Source organism: Bubalus bubalis, chromosome 11, assembly GCF_019923935.1.
Source record: "Bubalus bubalis isolate 160015118507 breed Murrah chromosome 11, NDDB_SH_1, whole genome shotgun sequence".
Classification (NCBI taxonomy): Eukaryota; Metazoa; Chordata; class Mammalia; order Artiodactyla; family Bovidae; genus Bubalus; species Bubalus bubalis.
In genome coordinates this window covers 93,592,552-93,613,014 of record NC_059167.1, presented here as the reverse complement: position 1 = coordinate 93,613,014, position 20,463 = coordinate 93,592,552, and the positions used below count along the sequence as shown (strand labels likewise).

General features: G+C 36.0%; 1 protein-coding gene across 1 annotated transcript in view; it reads right to left on the bottom strand.

Annotated features, from left to right (window-relative positions):
* Positions 1-20,463, bottom strand: part of AP3B1 (adaptor related protein complex 3 subunit beta 1) — a 237,333-nt gene that overhangs the window by 84,414 nt on the left and 132,456 nt on the right. The window contains exons 16-20 of the mRNA XM_006068949.4: positions 18,771-18,957; positions 17,671-17,801; positions 12,322-12,430; positions 9,115-9,256; positions 5,595-5,742 (exon numbers count right to left, since the gene is read on the bottom strand). Of these exons, the coding sequence (XP_006069011.1) occupies positions 5,595-5,742; positions 9,115-9,256; positions 12,322-12,430; positions 17,671-17,801; positions 18,771-18,957 (717 nt within the window). The remainder of the gene's footprint in view (positions 1-5,594; positions 5,743-9,114; positions 9,257-12,321; positions 12,431-17,670; positions 17,802-18,770; positions 18,958-20,463) is intronic.

The window sequence follows — 20,463 nt, the reverse complement described above, 5'->3', positions numbered from 1 at the left end:
GCAACAATCATAAATACTTGGAAAAACACAAGTAAACCTTGTTTCCTATTCACAGATAGGGCAGAAAACTAATCAGAAAATAGTTCCTTTCACTCTTATCCACAATTTGTTCATACTACATCCCATATTTACTTTATACCCAAGAATCTTTCACATGGTAGATCTTTTATTGAGGCATGTCTCAATATTTACTGACATCTGAACATTAGTCATAAGACACTGACCAGTCCAAAGAGCACAAAAAGATTTAATTAGCTTCTTTGCACCTCTCAAAAAGAGACGAACAAAGCTTTGTGAGATCTCTATAAATGTGATAAAGACCACTGACAAAAGCATCTTAAACACTGCTAGGATATAGAGACGATATTATTTTTCTTAAAGCTAGTAAACATATTAACCCTAATTTTGATTCAAATATGGAAATGCTCTTAGTATTAAATGCTATTAGGTACAAATATATTAAATATATGTATTTTCCATAGATAGATTATGCTTAATATAAATAATTAAAATACTATTAATATTTTTATGGAAATACATAAAATTATTCACAATAAATTACCATTATGACTTAAAATTTTTATTATTTTAATCACAGCTTATTTGAATATTTAGTAGGTGGTGCATAGACACTGAGGATATAATCAAAAGTGCTGAGTCACAGTTCAGGTATGAATAGTGGGACGACCATGGTGATGGCAGAAGCAACTGCAGTAAGTGGGAATGCCCTAACTTATCGTGTGTGTTATTGCTCAGTCGTGTCTGACTCTTTGCGACCCCATGGACTGTAGCCCGCCAGGCTCCTCTGTCCAGAGGATTTCCCAGACAAGAATACTGGAGTGGGTTGCCATCTCCTAACGTATTGGCTGATAAGAAAAACACTGAAGTCATGTTCAATGAAGAAAAAAAAACCCTGGCAACTTAAAAAATATATTTTAAATAAAATTTTTACCATCTGTTCAACACATAACTTTAACTACAAGCAGAATATAACTTAATTATATCAGTAAAACATGGTATAAAGTGATATAAATGTGAATGTCTTCCTGATTTAATATGGCTTGTATTACTAATTTTTTTCTCCACTCTTCTGTGTAAAAAAAGAAATCTTTCCTAAACACCATGTGAAATATGTGAAAGTACTGAAGATACAGAACTATTAAAACTAATTTTGTTATAGGTATTATACAAACTCCAGGAGATAGTAAAGGACAGAGGAGCCTGGTGTGCTGCAGGCCGCGAGGTCACTAAGAGTGAGACATGACTTAGCAGCTGAACACAACTTATTTTATAAAAGGATCAGACTGAAATTAAAATGTTTATTAAATTTAGTTCAGAAAAGAACATCTACAAATAAAAATATGCTTGCCCATCAAAATAACTGTAACTGAAGAGAAAGATAATTTTCTTTGGTTCTTACTGACAATATCTGACTTCAGTAGAGTCCATCTCCCAATCAGTAAGAGAAACAAACCAACATGACACCAGAGCAAACCAACCGACACCAGCAGTTCTGAGCTTTATGGAAATGCAGGGGTGTGGTGCTGAATGACAAACACTTAGGAACAGACACAGTTTAACAGCAGTTCTCACCTACTGCCCTACACCATTCTCACCTGACTGTCCCGACACCATTCATGTGAGTAAAACCCTCTAGTCATTAACATCCTTCAGTCCATGCACTCATTTTCAACTAGAAGTAAGGAACTACCCTTGATACAAGGCCACTTTCCTCCTCAGCTTATATTTTCTGTAATAAGGGAAAAGATACAAAAAGAAGATCAAAGGCACAGGAATGGAAAAGCATACTGTATGTCATGAGAGCCATGAACAGTCCATTGGGATTAGAACACAAGAGGGGTTAAGACTGGAAAGGTGGGTTTGGACCTTTGAGCTTAAGGAGTTCACTGAAAGACAATGGGGTATCATCATAGGTGACTCAGACAGTAAGCCGGCCGCTGTCTGGAAGGACTGGGGTTGGGGAGCTGTCTGAGGATGACAAGGGCAGTGGTGTATGGACTACACAAGGAAGAGATGACTTGTAATGGTGATGGCAGGGAAAGAAGAAACAGGTATGAGAAATAATACACAAAATCTCGAAGACTTGGCCACAGGGCATACAAACGGGATGAAGTAGGGGTCAAAGACAACTGTGGGGCTCCAAATCCCGGAGAACAGAAAGCATGCTGGTACTGAATGACAGATCATGTCTCTGGGTGTATTAGGTTTGGGAAACCAGCAGCTCCTAAGAGGTCTAAGAATCTGGTTTGAATAAGAAAATTTACAGATGTTATCATAGAAGTAATTCAGAGAAATGTTTTAGCTGATGTTACTAGAGTTAATAAGTCTCACAACAGTAAAATGTAGAGGAAATAAAGGACTAAAATTAATCCACATCAATTAATATTTTTGAAAAAATGTGAACTGAGAAGCACTAACTTTGGAGCAATGTTCACACCTGGGTGTCAGAAGAGAAGTAAAAAGTGAAAAATAAAAAAATTAAAGGGTTAGAAAAGTCAAAATAAAAAGGATGAAGCGAGTTTCAAGTAGTAGGGATATTGTCATAAAAAGATCAGAGAAGGATAAACTAAGAGAAGGTTACTGGTTTTGGAGAAAGATCATGGTTGCCTTTTCAGAGAACAGTATCTATAGGAAGTAACAGAAGTAGAAATCAATTTAAAAGGGATTAAGAAATAATTGGGTTAAGAGGTAGTAGCTGGAGAACATCTAGATTATTCTTCTAATCTCTCACTCACACATTCTGTGTCTCTCTCTTCCATTCCCTTCTCCTGTCTTTAAAAGGAGAAGAGACCTGAATGCTTTCGTTGGCGGAGGAGGAACTAAGGAAAAAAGAGACTGAAGGTGCAATGGAGGTAGAAGACTATCAACTAAACAAGTCCAAAAGGAAACAGGACGCTAAGTGGATAGGGATCACTTACTCTGAGCTGCATTCAAGGATAAAGGAGGAGGGTAAATTGAGATTGTGTGTCAGAGAGTAGAGAGGTAGGAAGATACTCATAGTGAATGGCAGGTCAGTCTTCTGCAGACAGTGGATGAGATCAGAGGCTTCAGATAAGGGGTCACACCTGACCATTAATTTCTAACTAGAAAGGTATTTACAAAGACATAAGAGTGACAAAATATTTTGGGTTCCTTTTAGCACTGGTGTTCTGTAACCCTAATACTGGTCTCTCAGAGAATTAATATTCAAGTTTAAAAATGTTAACACTAATGTTTTATATTTATATAGGGCTTTACATTGATCTTTCACATCTGATTTTTTTATAATAGCACTGAAAGAAGCAGAGTAGGTATAAAGCATTTCTACTTTATAGATGAGGAAACTGAAGCATAAAGATATTATCTTCCAACAAGTAGAACACTATACCCATCAGGACCTCCATAAAATGAACTGTTTTCAAAGCCATATATTCGAGGTACCCCAAGGTCCCATTTTCACGCTCAATATCTCTAAAATACATTGTCCAAATGAAAGAAAAGGTTGAGAGAGTAAAAGTATAGCTTTAGCTAGGCTGCAGATTTAAGGTATATGAATTTTTAGCACTAACATACTGTCATGCTAAATTAAGGTAAAACATCCACCATCTGCCTCCATTACTCATAATTTAGAGTGGAAACCACAACACGGTGCAAGGAGAACTTTTCTACAATTATAGTGTTGTCCTTTGTTAGAAAACTGGTGCACGTGTAATTGCATGCCATGTTTCAAATCACTCAGAAAGAAATAAAAAGAAAAAAAATAGTTATGGTGGCTCCAAGGTGGAGAATACATATTAAAACAAACAATCACATAATCTGCCTGTTACAGACAGGAAAGGCATTACAATATATAGAAAATAAACTATATAAGCAAAACACACAGACATAAAACTACCGACAATGTGAATAAAACCTGAATTTCTCAAGAGTCTTGGATCACTGCATTACTTTGGAATTTCATAATGATGTTCTACAGTAAAATATTTTCCACTACTAAGCGATTTAATCTGATCACTGAAAGTGACAGAGAAGAAATAAACTGAACCTCTGGCCTGGGGCACTTCTGTGGGATTCTAATGTCCAACGCTGAAAAGGTACTAAAGTCTGCAATTTTTCAACTTTCACAAAACTTCATTAGAATAACTCACTTGTACCCACTTGACAACTCTTAATTTCTTGCTTGGTTATTTTGAAAAACTCTGTTTCTAAAGCTCTTTTATTTTGAATAAAATCTTAGGATCATTTTGTAATTTAATATAAGCAGGAAATGAGAAGATATCCAACTCACTGAGTAGTAAGTTTATAAGAGGCCAGATTAATAAACCTAAAAATCTCTAAGATTTTATGTGAATTTTTGAAAAATAAAATCCCATGTTATATACTACATAGAGACATAAATTTTAAATATAAATTCAGGTTTAAAATAGGTTTTTCTATAATTAAGAATATTTAAAAACAGACAAATACTAGCCAATGTTTAAAGCATGTTTATTCTTTTTAAAAAATATGGTTATTCTTTAACAATAAATCTTGGATGGAAGAGGACAATTATTACTTTGATGAATTTATTTTCATACTTGCCTACTGAAATGATTTATTCAAGAAATTCATGTTACTAGAACAAATAAATGAAAAAGATCCTGCATTTAAAAAAAGCTGAATTCAATAAAAGGTAAGGTGTGATCATATTTTCAACACATGGAATAATACATTTATTCATAAAAACCACTGCATTTGAAACTGAGCACCACCACGATCCATTTATAAAATGGGAATAATAATTAAAGATCAAAAGGATATATTAAGTCTGAATTTTGTATTAAAAACATTTTCCAATTTTTTTTGTTTTTGCTGCTAAGCAGACAAGGTTTAGTGCTACAGATATTGTACTAAAAAAACCATAATTGCTCTTTTTTTTCAGCCACACAGTGCAGCATGCAGGATCTTAGTTCCCCGACCAGGGATCAAACCCAGGCCTCCTGCAGTGGAAGCTTGGAGTCTTAACCACTGGTCCCCCAGAGAAGTCCCTATAATCATTCTATTGTCACAAGTGGTTCTTGCATTTGTTTTTAAATATATGTTACTGCATTTTTATTAAAGAATGTATACTCTTTAATTAAATCTTTAAAAATTATTATCCAAAATGCCTGATACATTTTTAAAAAGTATATCAGTCTTAATTTCTTATGAAGCATGTACATTTATATTTCTTTGCTCAGTACTACTTCTGTGAGGGAATAGTACTGAGTAAAGGGGAAGTCAAGGTCTCCTTTACTTTCCATCTGGCAAAAGCTTCCCTTGTCACGTCACAGCCAAGGACAAAAAAGGTCATACTCAGAACACTGAGGTCTCTAATTGTGGTTGGAAAACGTGAAGTTAAAAAAGTTTCTAACTTCTCTGCAGAGTTGAGTTATGAGGGAAGTAATAATATACAAAAAAAAAAAATCAAAATAAAATCACAGGTGTGGATGAACGAACATGGTGTTTAGTTGTCAGTGACATATTAAATTCCTTCCCTGCTTTCTTGATTTTCAACAAAACAAATTTTTAGAAATATTTATTCTTAATTGCTACAAAAACGTGTAATCTCTTACCTTAGTAACTTTTCTGGATTCAGATTCACTTTCAGATTCCGATTCTGATTCAGAATCCGAAGAACTCTCCTCTATCGAACTAGATTCACCACTGGAAGACTCTGAAGTTTTAGAGTTTTCTTTTTCCTTATCCACATCTTTAGAATCACTAATCAGAATAATAAAATTTGAAATATTAGATACTTACATTAAAAAGTAGTTTGAAAAATCGAATGACAAGTGTTACCATTTTTCCATTTTGCATATGAATCAAAATCTTTATTAGAGAAGTGTATTTCACTGAGAACCATTTCTTTTTGGTGTATAGACAGTAAAAATGGTTTTAAAATTCCAAAACATGTTAATGAAATAATAATAAAGACAGTATTATCTATAACTAAATGAATCGGAACCCATTCAAAACTAAACCATATCACACACACTTCAAGTGCAAAAGATCATAAAATGAGACTAAATGACATCATTAAGTAGAAAACAATAATTAAATGATTTACTAGGACTACACATTAGGCGCTAACATTAACAACTTCAGAAATACTTAGGCAGATTTTAAAATACTATCTCAAAATACTCATTAAAAATTTAAATACTTATAATCTACTTTTGCTAATACAGACTTGCATTTTATAGATTATTCTGCCCAAGAAAATGATTTACATATGTTCCCAAATGTGACCCTTTAATATATATGAGAAAACATCAAGCAGTTCAAAAGAGAATTCTTCTAATGTACTAAATTTTACTAAAAATGTCAGATAATCAGATAAATACTAACGTTTTAAAATACCCAATGATCAAACCTAAGTGCTGATGTTCGTTTTGTTCACTCATTCCCTTATTTAACAAATATTTACTGACTGCCCTCCATGAGCTGGCACTATGTTAGGTGCTAAGAGTAACAGTGGTTAGTAAGATACAGATGATCTCCATTCTGCTCCTTTATAGAGTCTACAGTCAGTCCATTGGAAGATACAGAGAAGTTAAGTCAGCAGTGACAAGAAAGCATGGTAAACAATAAGTAACAAAGTATATACTGTGTCCTGAGAATACCTGAAGGAGCATCTCAACAAAACGGACCAAGACTGGGACCCTTCCTAGAGGAAGAGACACACCAGTTGAAAGAGGAATAAGGCAGGAAGAAGGGAAGGGGAAAAGGTCTCCAGGAAGAGATAACACACGGTGTTCGCTCAGGGGAAAAGAGATAGCTTGTGATCTTTTTTATTTTCTCAAGTTTGAAGGTCTAACTTCTCTTTATCATATGTGCATGTATGTGTATATTGTTTTAAAAATCCACCTTGTGCCAGATAGTATAAGGCAATTCATAAACAATTATCTAATTCAGATGTTTTAATGCATTCTTCCCAGGTGGCGCTACTGGTAAAGAACCCACAGGCCAATATAGGAAACCTAAGAGACATGGGTTTGATCCCTGGGTCAGGAAGATCCCGTGGTGGAGGGCATGGCAACCCACTCTAGTTCCCTTGGGCTTCCCTGGTGGCTCACATTGTAAAGACTCTGTCTGCAGTGCAGGAGACCTGGGTTTGCTCCCTGGGTTGGGAAGATCCCCTGGAGGAGGGCCTGGCAACCCACTCCAGTATTCTTGGCTGGAGAATTCCAAGAACAGAGGAGCCTGGAAGGCTACAGTCCACGGGGTCACAAAGAGTTGGATACGACTGAGCAACTAAGCAGAGCACAGCAGTTATGACTACTAAAGGGTGGTTTTGAAGATACTTAGAGCTCCTTAGCTTTAAAAAATTATCACATAGTTATACTGGCAAAGTTTTTAAAAAATTCTAAGAGTCAAGAAGAAAAACACCTGGGGAGGGTGAGTGGTTAGGCAACTAGAAGAATTGATATTTCCCTGAACTGATTTTTGTGCAGGAAATATGTGATTGCTGTTTATTAAAAATGAAGTCATGGTAACATCTCAGAGCACATGTAATTATATTTGATGACTAAAAAGTGTGTTTTTTTTCCTTCCCCTATCAAAGAATGGCAATTTATATCTCCCATTTAGTGGTTAAAACATATACCTAAAATATAAGGTTTAGAATGTATCTGAGATTTCCTTTTATATAACAAACAATTTTTAAAAATTCAAACATGAGTTTAAAAAAGCCTGTTTCTGAAGAAAAAAATAATGAAACTAACACAATTTATGATTATAAGCTTCTAGCATATTGACTTTTGCTATCAGAAAAGACACTTAGTGCTCTGAACAAAACTTTGCCTTCCTAAGAAATATAACATTCTTCACAAACTAAGTAATTACAGATGGACATGAGTTTGAGCAGACTCTGGGAGACAGTGAAGGACAGGGAAGCCTGAAGTACTGGAGTCCACGGGGTCACAAAGAGTCGGACATGACTTAGCGGCTGAACAACAACAAATCACAGATATTCTGATATTAAACTAGAAGTACAGAACCTCTCTCTGAGAAAAGGCTACTACAAACCAAGCAACTGGCTTGCTGCAACAAGTGAATGATTCTGACTATACTCAGCTTCTAGCCTTTAAGATAAGATTTTAAAGGTAAAAGTGTTATTTTATTATGCATCACTCAATTTTGATGGGTAATTATTGTTTACCTTACTGCTTAGAGTTTCAGATGTTAATCTAATGAAAAGAATTTACTGGTAACTAGCTTTTTAACTTTGCATGATGAAAAGCCTGTATTAATTTAACCTACAGATTTCATTTGTTCTGAACAGGAAAAACAATATAAATCACTTTTAAAATCATTAAATCCTGACTTAAATTAATAAAGTCATAATTAGGGCATTATGCTGTGTTTGTTATGGAAGTGGCAGGGCGAGCTGCTTTAATTACTGTCTGTAATAAAAGGAGCAGAGAGCGTACTGCGCCCCAATCAGTGCTGCCAGCCACGACTGAGCTGGGCTGCAAGCTCATCAACTGAGCGGGCAGCAGGCTCCCAGGGAAAGGGCCATCGTGTCTGCAGAGGCCACTCTCTGACAGCAGTGGGGAAAACAGACTCAGACAATTCAAGGTATTAGCCCCAATTACTCAAAATTTTAATGACACTTTAACACATGATAATATTGTTGATAATGGGAGATCTTAAAAAGTGCTAACACTTAAATACCTTATGACCGTCTTCCTTCACAGCCCCTGACTCTAATATTTGGATCATAATCTTTTTAATATAACATTATTTAGAAAAATCAATTGTCTTAGTTACATAATGGCAAAGTGTTGAAGGATTTAATTTTCACTCTCAGCAAAATTGCTGCAAAAGGTAATTAAGTGTTTCATACCAACTGCGTGATCACTTAACTCGGCTTTCCAAGGTTACACCAATTTTCAAAATGTAACCCCAAGATTTGTTCAAGTTCAAAATGGAAACTGAGCATTACAAGTAGGAGAATAATGTGAATCGGTATTTTAAATTAATATTAAAAGACTTACAGTCTGTTTGGAGAGATAAACATACACTCATTTTTTCACTCAGTGTTAGAGCAGGGAAAAAGACCGCAGAATGTTTGTGAAGGCAATAACTCACCCTCTCCCTCTGGCTCTGGAGCGTGTGGCTGCTCTTCCCTTCCCAGCCTCCGGCTCACTCCCACTCTCACCCGAGTCCTCAGCGCTGTCCCCACTGCGGTCTTCTTCCTCGTCTTCCCCACTTTCACTTCCAGACTCACTCTCTGAAAAAAAAAAGTAACCAGATGCTCTTTGATTTATAGCCACTTAATAAATACAAGGGACAGAAGCAAGTATCAACATTCATCACAAATGAAATGAGATGCTGAGTTTTCACATAGTGGACCCCACTGGATCCACAGTCTCTATATCTGCTGTCCGGTCACTCAGACCTCCAGAACCCTGCAGCAGAGTGAGCACAGTGGGGCTCCAATACCCAGAGAAGGAATAGAAAAGATCAACCAAGTAAAACAATGTGAGCATATATTACTTCCCAAACCCATACATGTCTTAGCTACAGCAAAACTTTTTATTTAAAGACTGATTATGAGGATGACTCATCAGAAAAGGCCCTGATTATGGGAAAGAGTGAAGGCAGGAGGAGAAGGGGACAGCAGAGGGAGAGATGGTTGGATGGCATCACCAACTCAACAGATGTGAGTTTGAGCAAGCTCCGGGAGACGGTGAAGGGCAGGGAAGCCTGGCGTGCTGCAGTCCATGGGGTCGCAAAGAGTCGGACACAACTGAGCGAACGAACAACAATGAAGATGATATAAGAATAAAGAAATAATTTTATTTCCTCTACTTATAATGGGAAATTTTATTTAGAGAAATAGAAGGGATTATTGAATCTTAGGAACAAATTTTGAGAGGGAAAACAGCTGTTCAAATCATCTTCAAAAATTCCTTAATTCAAAGGCAACAAAGCAAAATCACTAATCAAAAAGTACTTATTTTAGCTAGTGTAAGAGTCTTCCATAAGTGAAAGAAATGATAAAGTCACACTGAGGAACTACACAGTTAAAACTTTTCTGTATAAATTATGGCATACTAGGGCTCACTGAAGAAGTGGCGTCGCTCAGTCGTGCCCGACTCTAGCGACCCCACGGACTGCAGCCCGCCAGGCTGCTCCGTCCATGGCTTCTCCAGGCAAGAGTGCTGGAGTGGGTGCCATTGCCTTCTCCAGGGGATCTTCCCGACCCAGGGATCGAACCCAGGTCTCCCGCATTGCAGGCAGACGCTTTAACCTCTGAGCCACCAGGGAAGCCCGATATACAGCATGTTTTTGTGTATTTTAAACAGGAAGCATAACTTTTTGGTAGCTGAAACGATGACATGTACAGAGTTGTATCCTGGATAAGAGGACACACTGTTTTCCTAGCCTATGACCTATCTGATGACGTGTCCTCAGGGCAGAACATGTTGCTGTTGTTCAGTCACTCAGTTGTATCCGACTCTTTGTGACCCCATGGGCTGCCGCACGCCAGGCTTCCCTGTCCTTCACTATCTCCCAGAGCGTGCAAAAACTCACGTCTGTTGAGTCGATGATGCCATCCAACCATCTTGGCCTATGATCTAGCTGATGAAGTGTCCCCAGGGAAGAACATAACCTCAAGTTAAAATAGTATTCTAATAGGTAAATAGTAGTATCTACTCTATGAAGATTAATTTATGTATCACACAGCAAAAAGCTAGGAATGCCTATATTCTTTTGGAATAGCCTAGAGTGATAAGTATGAGTTTTCAAGCTGGAACGTCCATGTTCAAATCCTGGCCCTGCCACATACCAAGGTGTAAGACCGAGCAGTTATTCAACCTCTCTGGGTCTTGGCTTTTTTTTTTCCAGCAAAGCTCCATCACAGAGCTGTTGTGAAGATTAAATGATTTGAAATGCGTAAAGGTGATTACAACACAACAGTACTACCACACGGTAAGGCACTCATCGCCTTGAGATTTTAAAATTTTCTTTTTTATCATTTCATAAGAAAAGAAAAAATCTATCATTTTGTTTATTTTTGGCTGTGCTAGACCTCTGCTGCCTTGCATGGTCTCCTCGAGCCGCGCGGAGGAGGGGCTCCCCTTCATTGCGGCACCAGGGTTTCTTGCTGTGGCGCGCCGGCTTCAGCAGCTGCAGCACGGAGGCTCAGCCCTTGTGGCGCGTGACCTTATACCGGCTCCGAGGCATGTGGGGTCTTCCCAGACCAGGGATCGAGCCCGTGTCCCCTGCAGTGGCAGGTGGAGTCTCATCCACTGAGCCATCAAGCCAAGTCCCATTGTGACTTTTTACAAAGAGCAAAATTTACCTTTACCCAAACTTTAGAAAACAAAACTGTTGATTAAGGGTGTTTTGAATTTGTTGTGAAGTCAAAGTTAAGCACACATACATGTTAACTTAGATAACTGGCTTATGCTATAAACAATAATAAAAAAAACTTATAGCATGTAAGTTACTTTTCATGTTTATATGGGAGTTCAACACAAATCTGGATCCAGTTCATTTCAGGCACCATTTATTTAAATTTTCAAGTTAGAAAAATCCTGGAGGAAATTTGTTTATCTTCAAGAAGACGTGTTCATTGGAAAAAAACTGGTATCTTCTAATGAGAAAAGTTTTCTCTTTCTTCTGGTAGCTAAAAGAGAACTCTTACTATCCCTACTATACGTGTTCAGATAATGCCATGAAAAGCCATAATGTTACTGGAATATTTCAAATACATACTGAAAAAGGTTAGACTCTAAATAGAACATGAGCTTGTGAATAAATGGAATGGAGACAAATATCTCTATGAGACACTCTTAACTACACAACATATCTTTCTCAATGGTCTATGTCATTCCTGAAATTCCATATTTTTAGCATTAGCTGTTTGGATTGAAGTAATTTTCCCCATTTTTCAGCTTATTACTTCAGAAAATAACGCACCACAGACTAATTTGTCAAATACTGAAAACAAAGGCTTACCAAATGTAAATTTATGTTTTTCAACATGTTAATGAACATCCCAGGTAGTGTGGGTTAGAATTCAGAAAAGCATGAGCTCTTTTTTCAATTCTGTCATTTTTTAGTTATGGGTCTAAGAGGCAATGCCAAATAAAAAGCAGTTAGAAATTACTTTGAAAACTTACGTATCAAAATTACTTTGACATGTAAATGAAAGGAACTGTTTCAATCGTATAAACTTCACCTAAACCTGCTGGCTGAATATTACATTCTGGGCCTCACTGTTCTGCAGGAAGCACAGCCTATAAGCCACGGTGAACAAGGCTTTCCAATGAATTAAAAACCCACCACTGTCACTGCTGCTCTCAGAAGAGTCCTCTTCCTCCTCAGATTCGGAATAAAATTTCTTATCAGGATTCTCTTTCTTTGCTTTTCCTGCTGGGGTCCATTCTTTTGCCTGATTTAAAAAAAGTAAAAATGTAAATATCAAGGAATTCTCAAAAGGGATCTAGTCTTCGGCAGACTTAATCATTCGGAATACTCTGTGAAACCAGAAGGAAGTTTAAAGCCTCAGTAGAAAAGGAAACACTGAAAAGTCTTGGCATTAAGACTGATTCCCACTACCCCTAAGTAGAGAAACATAAACTCTCACTCAGAGCCTATTATTTTAGATCCACAACCTTATATATAACATAATTTTAAATACTTTTGTATTCGTTGGTCTATAGAAGATTTAAGCTAAAGTAAGACAGTCTAGAAGAGATAAGGGCAATTAGAGGCAGAAGTAGTAAGAGCAGTAAGAAATTCAATTTCACAGCTTGATGTTCTGTGTGCTGTGCTTAGTCGCTCAGTCATGTCTGACTCTTTGTGACCCCATGGACTGTATGTAGCCTGCCAGGCTTCTCTGTTCATGGAGATTCTCCAGACAAGAATACTGGAATGGGTTGCCATGCCCTCCTCCAGGGGATCTTCCCAATCCAGCGACTGAACCCAGGTCTCATGCATTGCAGGCGGCTTCTTTATCATCTGAGCCACCAGGGAAGCCCAAGAATATAGGAGTGGGTAGCTGATCCCTTCTCCAAGGGATCTTCCCAACCCAGGAATCAAACCAGGGTCTCCCCAGCATTGCAGGTGGAGTCTTTATCAGCTGAGTTACCTTGATACTGAGGTTTAAAAAAAAAAAAAAAATGAAAACATCTAGTGTAGGCAACAAATAGCCTGTACCATCTCAACCACCTGAACCCTGGGGAAATTCTTGATTTGTGTGTTTGTCATATCCTAGATATCTAATCCATCAAGAAAGCCTATAGGCCCCTTGGTCCTTTACCACCTTACTCAGAGCCCGCCTCCCCCCTCTTGAATCACACTAGTCTCTGACTGGCTATCTTGTGTCTAGTTCCATCATTCACCCCCACTCCAAGCTGGCTCAAAACAGCAGCTAGAATGATTTTATTAATTCCAATCAAGCCCCTCTTTCTTTGAAAAGGTCTGCAAAGGCTTCCCATTCACTTAGAACAAATGAAGCCCTTACGATAAAAACCCGTCAGCCCTACCTGACTCCTGCTGCTGCTCTCCCTCTTGCCCACTTCCCTCCAGCCACTCATCACAGGGTTTTCAAACACCCCAGACGTGCTCCTCCTTGAGGCCTTTCTCCAAAGGTGATCCTACTTCCAGCACCCTCACCCCAGACGACCACATGGCTCATTTCCTCACTTCTTTCAAGACTCTGTACAAGTGCCACCTCAGGGAGGACTGCTCTCCTGAAAATTTCAACCTCCTGTGGAGGCTGATCTTCCTTTGCACTGATTTTTTTGCTGTTTTTTGGTCATAGCACTTATTATTTTCTAATATACTACTGTTTACAATTTATATATTTATTGTAATTGTAAGTCTATCCCTGCAAAACATCAGCATCTGGAGATCAGAGACGTTTGAATATTTTGTACACTGATATATCTTAAATGTGTCTGGCACAAAAACTATTAGTTGGGTGACAGACCCTTAAAAACTTTAACACAGTGTATTGAAGTAAAATAAATTATTTTCATAAGTGTAACTTTGATTCATTAAGAAAAAGTTAAATGTTTCATACACTCTCTTTTAAAGGGCAAGGAAATGTGTATTTTTTAAAAGGTTAAGAACAGTTAAGACGCATTTATTTATCACACTTCAGAGTTTTCACTATGTGCCAGTCTGCTACGGTAACATTTGTTGTAAAGAAATTTACAGTAAGACTGAGGTTCTTATTCAAGAATGGTTCTCAGCACTGGATGTCTGTCAGAATCACCTGAGAATACTTTTTTAAAATACTAATATCAATAATAAAAATACTAATGCTAAAAATGCTAACGCTTGGGACCCACTTCCCAAGATTCTGATTGGTCTGGTACAGGTCCGACAGATTTGTTTTAAGATATCCATATGAATATAGTATAAAGCTAGGTTTAAAAACCACTGCTGTAGAGGGCTTATGGGCTTAAGATATGTTGCTTACAAAGGTAAGCTTCAGTAATCTGGAAAATTACTATCTGGACAATAACAGAAAAATGAGCAAAAATTACTCAAATATATTTGAGTAAGATACTAACATAAGATCAACAATACTGCTTTTTATGTATGTTTAAAATGCTCTGTTCTCCAGATATGAATAAAGACAGTATTCTATAAACAAAGTTCTCCTATATTTAATAAACAGTAAAGTTAATACTTTTCTTAAATCCAAACAAATACATTTTTCTGCAGGCTAGTAAAATGTGTGTCAGGTCAATTTATGAAAAAAAAAAAAAAAAAAATTAGTTAGACTATGGCTGTCAGGACAAGACTAAGTCATCATATAAGGAAAAGCAGGCGCCTATGCTGAGAGGGGCATAATATTTTACAGGGCCATGGATTCTCTATTCATGGAGTTTAAGGTTTTAAAGGGTAAAGACTAATAAGTATTTTAATTTTTGTTATGATATGTTATGACTATGATAATTGTATCATTCTTAGCAAAGGAAATAAAAGGGTAAAGAGAAGAGGAAAAAAAATAACAGCACTAATTTGAAAGTTTCAATATAAGATAAAATATTGATAGTAGATGTGTTTATAAAGCAAAATACCCTTGATATGCAAAACTGAGAGAAAAGGATCTTCTAGAACCAAGTAAAAACAAAAACTGCAAAGAATCTTGAAAATTTACTAGTGGCATAATATATATAGTAGCCAATATCCTGGAAAGGTGTAATGCAACGTGACTTCTAGTGTCAGTGTGACTAGGTTCCATATTGTTTTGATTAAAGTATTAGATTGTCTAAACTTAGGCTGTTGTTCTTGCTAAGTTAAATTTCATAGTAATAAGACATGACCCTGTAAGATGACTTTACAGTAAGACTAGGGTCACACATATATTATGTGCATAAATACACTGATGCAACTTTAGAGAGGGATGAGGCAGAATGAAAGGCAAGAAAGATTATGTGAACACTACTTTCTACACTACTGCAGCCAAATCTGATAATAGAACTATATATGCTATTTTTATATTTAATTAAGCCTTCATAGTGTAATTTCAAGTCAATGTGTCCAGAGACAAGCAGATTGAAACTGTTTTCTACATGGCATCAATGGAGAGTGAGTTTTTTCCAACCAAGTTCCATCAGTTATAATTATTCTCCATAATAAGTTACCAATTATTAATTTCCACAATGTAGTCAGCAAAATGAAAAAGAAATCAATTTGTCTCTGTTCAACTGGACAGGTGAAATGAATATAAGAAAATAGGTTATTCAAGTACTGTCCCTATAGGTAGTTAATGTTCAGAAGAGCACAAGAAAATGGAAGAAGCCAGCCAAACAGCCAATCTATCAGCCAATATAAGAACACTGCTGAGACCAAATTAAACTGCATGGCATTGCTATCAATTTCTGAGATGATATTTTTATTTAACTTTTTTTTTTTTTGTGGATTGGGGCAGCAAGGAGGAGGGATAAGGGTAGAAGTAGGGTGGGATAAAAGGGTGATTCTACTTGGGCCAAAACATTAAGTACCTAATAATGAAAAGGGACAGAAACATAAAAACAACAAACAGGCAAAAGAAATTAGGAGAGTATTACTTACAACAAAGAACATTCTCTTTGTATGCTAGTATCTGACCAAATGTTTCATAAATAAGCCAATCTTTTTGAAGAATACTTAAGAGTAGTATGTATATTTGAGGAGAAATCACCAAACTTAGTTGCAAGGAGAAACATGGAACTTGTTAGTTTTATATTTTAAAAAATCGTCTCTAAATAGAAATAATGTCACAACCTGAAAACAGTGGTGCTAATAAATACTAACGAGTCCAGAATTGCAACAAGCTCCAGCTTCCTCTCATTATGTTACATAATAAAATGCAGTAAGAGCGTGAACAGTGGACTGGGATATGAAGTGGTATTCCAGTTCTATCAGTTACTAGCTATGGGAACTTGGGCAATTTACTTAGGTTCTCTGAACCTTGGTTTCATCATCTGCAAAACGGGAATGACAATTGCCATCACTTATAATAATTATGAGGTTTAAACAAATAATGATTATAAAATATTATCAAAGAACACTACCAGGGTTAGTTACTGGTTATTATTGCCCTGGCCACACTCCAAAGCTGGATAAGTTTGAGTAGTTAAGAGAAACATACTTTTCAAAGCAGTCAAATTAAATGGCTGTGCCCCAAGAATTTCCTGGCAGTCTAGAGGTTAGGACTTGGCACTTTCACTGCTGTGGCCCACGTTTAATCTCTGGTCAGGGAACTAAGACCCTACAAGCTGCAAAGTGTGGGTACGGAATTCTTCTATTTAAAGGAAGACAGTTTTTGTATAAGGAAAAGTCAGTAGGCAAGAAGATTAACTGACTTTCTCATAGGAATTATAGATAAAGACTAGTTACCTGAACCCTAGTTCAATATATGTGCTGTACTGGAAAGGCACCGAGGATGTAATAAATAATTGTTCTTTTTATTAATTCTATTTAAAAAAATATCAGATATATTTCACATAATCTTTAAAGACAATCAGAAGATCTCTCTTTATTTTTCTTGTTTATATAAGAAAGAGATAATATTAGGAAAGAACATTAATTCCCTTATTTTAGTGGCCAGCATGTTATAAAGGCCTAGGAAAAAAGTATTTATACAGAGACTTTTTTTTTTTAATGTGAAGCTATATATTATTCATTAATTGTGACCTTGTTCAAGGATATTTTTGGTACATAATGCTTCCTATTTATATTTGGCTTCATGTGAAAAAGGTTCCTCAGAAAAGCCAAAAGAACACTTTGTATGGTTTTTCTGGAAGAGATAGCAAAAATGATTTGGAAAATATTGACAGGAAGCTTATGAGTCTCTAAACTAAGTGGGAAAAGCTCAACTCAATGAAACTAAATACCTTAGAAATTGAATCTGCACAGCTACAAATGCAGTATCACAAATGTGGCTGGCACTGATGCAGAGAATCCAATTCTCTATTTCCTTGAAGAAAAGGAACAGTACATGTACAATGCCATAGGAATACTACAATATTTAGTTCCCATAGCAGCAAGATATACCTAACACATTACATTTAGAAATACCAGAACAATTTTCAGTTTTCACCCCCCCCAAAAAAAGCTTTTATACAAAACAGCAGCTATCCTAGAATCTCCTACTGCTTGACAAAATTAATTTCAGAAAGGTCAACTTACCAACTCTATTACTTCTACATTTCGAACTGATGGGTCAGGCGCCACCTCTGGCCAATTAGATAATTCCAGGTACCCAGTTGCTTTGGTGTTGAGAGTGTGAGATAAAGTGCCAAGCTGGAAATGATCCCTATCTATTAAAATAAAGGAAAATATAAAATAAACAATCTGAGCTGCATATAACAGAGAACAATCCTAATCAGAGCTCAAGGTAATTGGCATATTACCTCAAATGTCAAGGAATAAATATAAACTAGGAAACTCTTCACAGGTCAAAAAAACTGATTTCAGTCCATAGATTACAATAATCTCCCCGATAATGGTCAATAAAAAAGCTAATCAGTCAGTGTGTTTAGAGGTGTTGCTCTGATATGTAGCTTCTCTAAAAATTACTTTACTGTGAATATTAAGAATGACAGCACAGTTAAACAATCCATATACATGTCTTGCCACCAACACACTCAGAATTTTAAGTTTTACTACAAAACTGAACTGCTTTTTATCCCTTTACAACAATTAAAGAAGAAACAATATGAAAACCAAAGTATATAATCATTTGATTCCCACTGTAATGGCTACTTGTGAAACTGATAAATTACTCCTTTTAAAAAGCTGGGGAAAATAAGTCAATTTCCATCTCTGAAAAGCAAACAAATATAAAGGGATACTTCTATGAAATAATTCTTTCCGGAAAAGCTTATGTTAGTGTACACAGAATATTTAATAACTCACTACTAAGGTGAATTACATATCCCTTATTAAACAAAGCTATCTCTTTAAACCAGAAATGAAGTCAATGTCTACAAAAACAACACAGCTTTTATCTATTGTTCAGTCAAATCATTTGGTAAGAATAAACGTCAGAAGATTGAAATTATTTAGGTAAATAAGGCCTATAAAAACATAAACTTGAACTAACTAATATAAAGCTTGTATCAGAGAAGAGATGAATGAATAGACAGCACACTTTTCGTATTTATAAATTTATACACACTAATCACACATTTTCTAAGAGATAAATTTTAAACATGTTAGAAATGGGATATAGTATCATAAGTTTTAAGATAACATGATATTCTGCAGGTATATTCTGATAATAATACCTTTAAAAGGAGATTCAAGCAGTGGTGCGGGTTTCTGAGCCAGGAATATTTTTTTGGCATATTTACTTAAAGCTCCACTCTTCTCATTCGGAACAATAAGCTGCCTAATAAATCTTGTACGATCTCTGATGTCGTAGTTTTGATCATACTTGCCGAGATTTAATATGTACTGGGTAAGCAATTTTGTCTGTTGGAAAAAAACAGAACAAGATGAGAATACAGTTATTTATGATTATTGATAACTCTGGATAAACATATTTAAAGAGGTAATAAAAATGAATGGTTATGTCAAACAAATGTTGTTCCATAGGGAATATGCATTTCTAACACTGCAAATGGAATTCTGAAGCCAAAGCACATGTCCTCTTCAGTATTGGGGAGGTGAATGCTGAGTACTGAGAAGCAGCCATGTGCTAGATTATTAAACTGCTGAAGTGGAAAGAAAGGCATCATTAAAAAAATAATCATATATGGCAAACCCGCTGAAGGGTCTACGTGAGAATAATGAATGTGGAAATACAACTAAAAACATGGCACTCAAAACTTAATCGGAAAAATATGCAGGACATCAAAACATCAGAGAGTATTAGGGGGCTGGCAAACTGCTTCTCCTGAGGTGTGTTTTATGAAGAGATACTGTCCCTGGCATAAGCAGTGTCTGCACTCTGACTGCACTCAGTTACTTTACCCTGAATTATGACCCATTAAAGCAGACACATGAATCACTGAACTGGATTACTGCAAATTATTTGCAGTGCATTTAGCTGTTACTTTTTCATAAAAGCAAGCTGCTGATGCCCTCTAAAAACTAGGATAAAAGACTCCTTCCATTTTTTCCCCCATATTGCTTATGGCCTCTAGTAATATTGGTCATTTATTTATTTATGTTAGGGAACAACTTATTATAGTAGCTTTTACACTCTAATAAGATTTCCTAAGTCAATTTTTGACTGTACTACATTAACATATATTGAGATAATTTTAATAATAATTAAACCAAACCTGAAATGTTAACAAAATAGGTTTGTATTTTCAACTCATTACTTTATTGAAAAAGCATAATTTTAATTTAGAAGGTTACACATATACAATTCTAACTATAAACAGGATTCATAATACATGGAAAAAATAAACATCTACATTAGAACATTTTATAGACATTAGAAATGGATTAAAAACAATAAAATCCGTCAAGTCAGGTAGAGCTAAAGATAGTTCTATAACAATAAGTCAAGATACAGTAATGGTGTGGCAAACTCTTTTACAATATTAATTCATTAAGATAATTGGTTTGGAAAGAAAGCAACCTTCTTTCAGTAACAATCTATTTAAAAACCATTAACCTAGTTTTACTAAAGTAGAACTACAAAAAATACAGATGAAAAATGTTAATAGAGCTATTCTAAATTTGGTTAACAACAACTGCTATTCACTAATTACTAGACTACGTTGGTTCAACAACAGATAAGAAAATTTCTATGATTGATTTTTTAAGGACAATCAGCAAAACAGTCACCAAGTGAATAACCCAGGTCAATCCAAGGTACAATGGACTGTGTAATCAACTTGCTGGGATAACCTGGAAAATACATCCTACTGTTGTTTCTTCAACTGTAGTGAGAATTCATAACTAACTTAACTCTCTGAAGTACATCTGAATGTTGGGATTTAGAATACGCAACTAGAATAAATC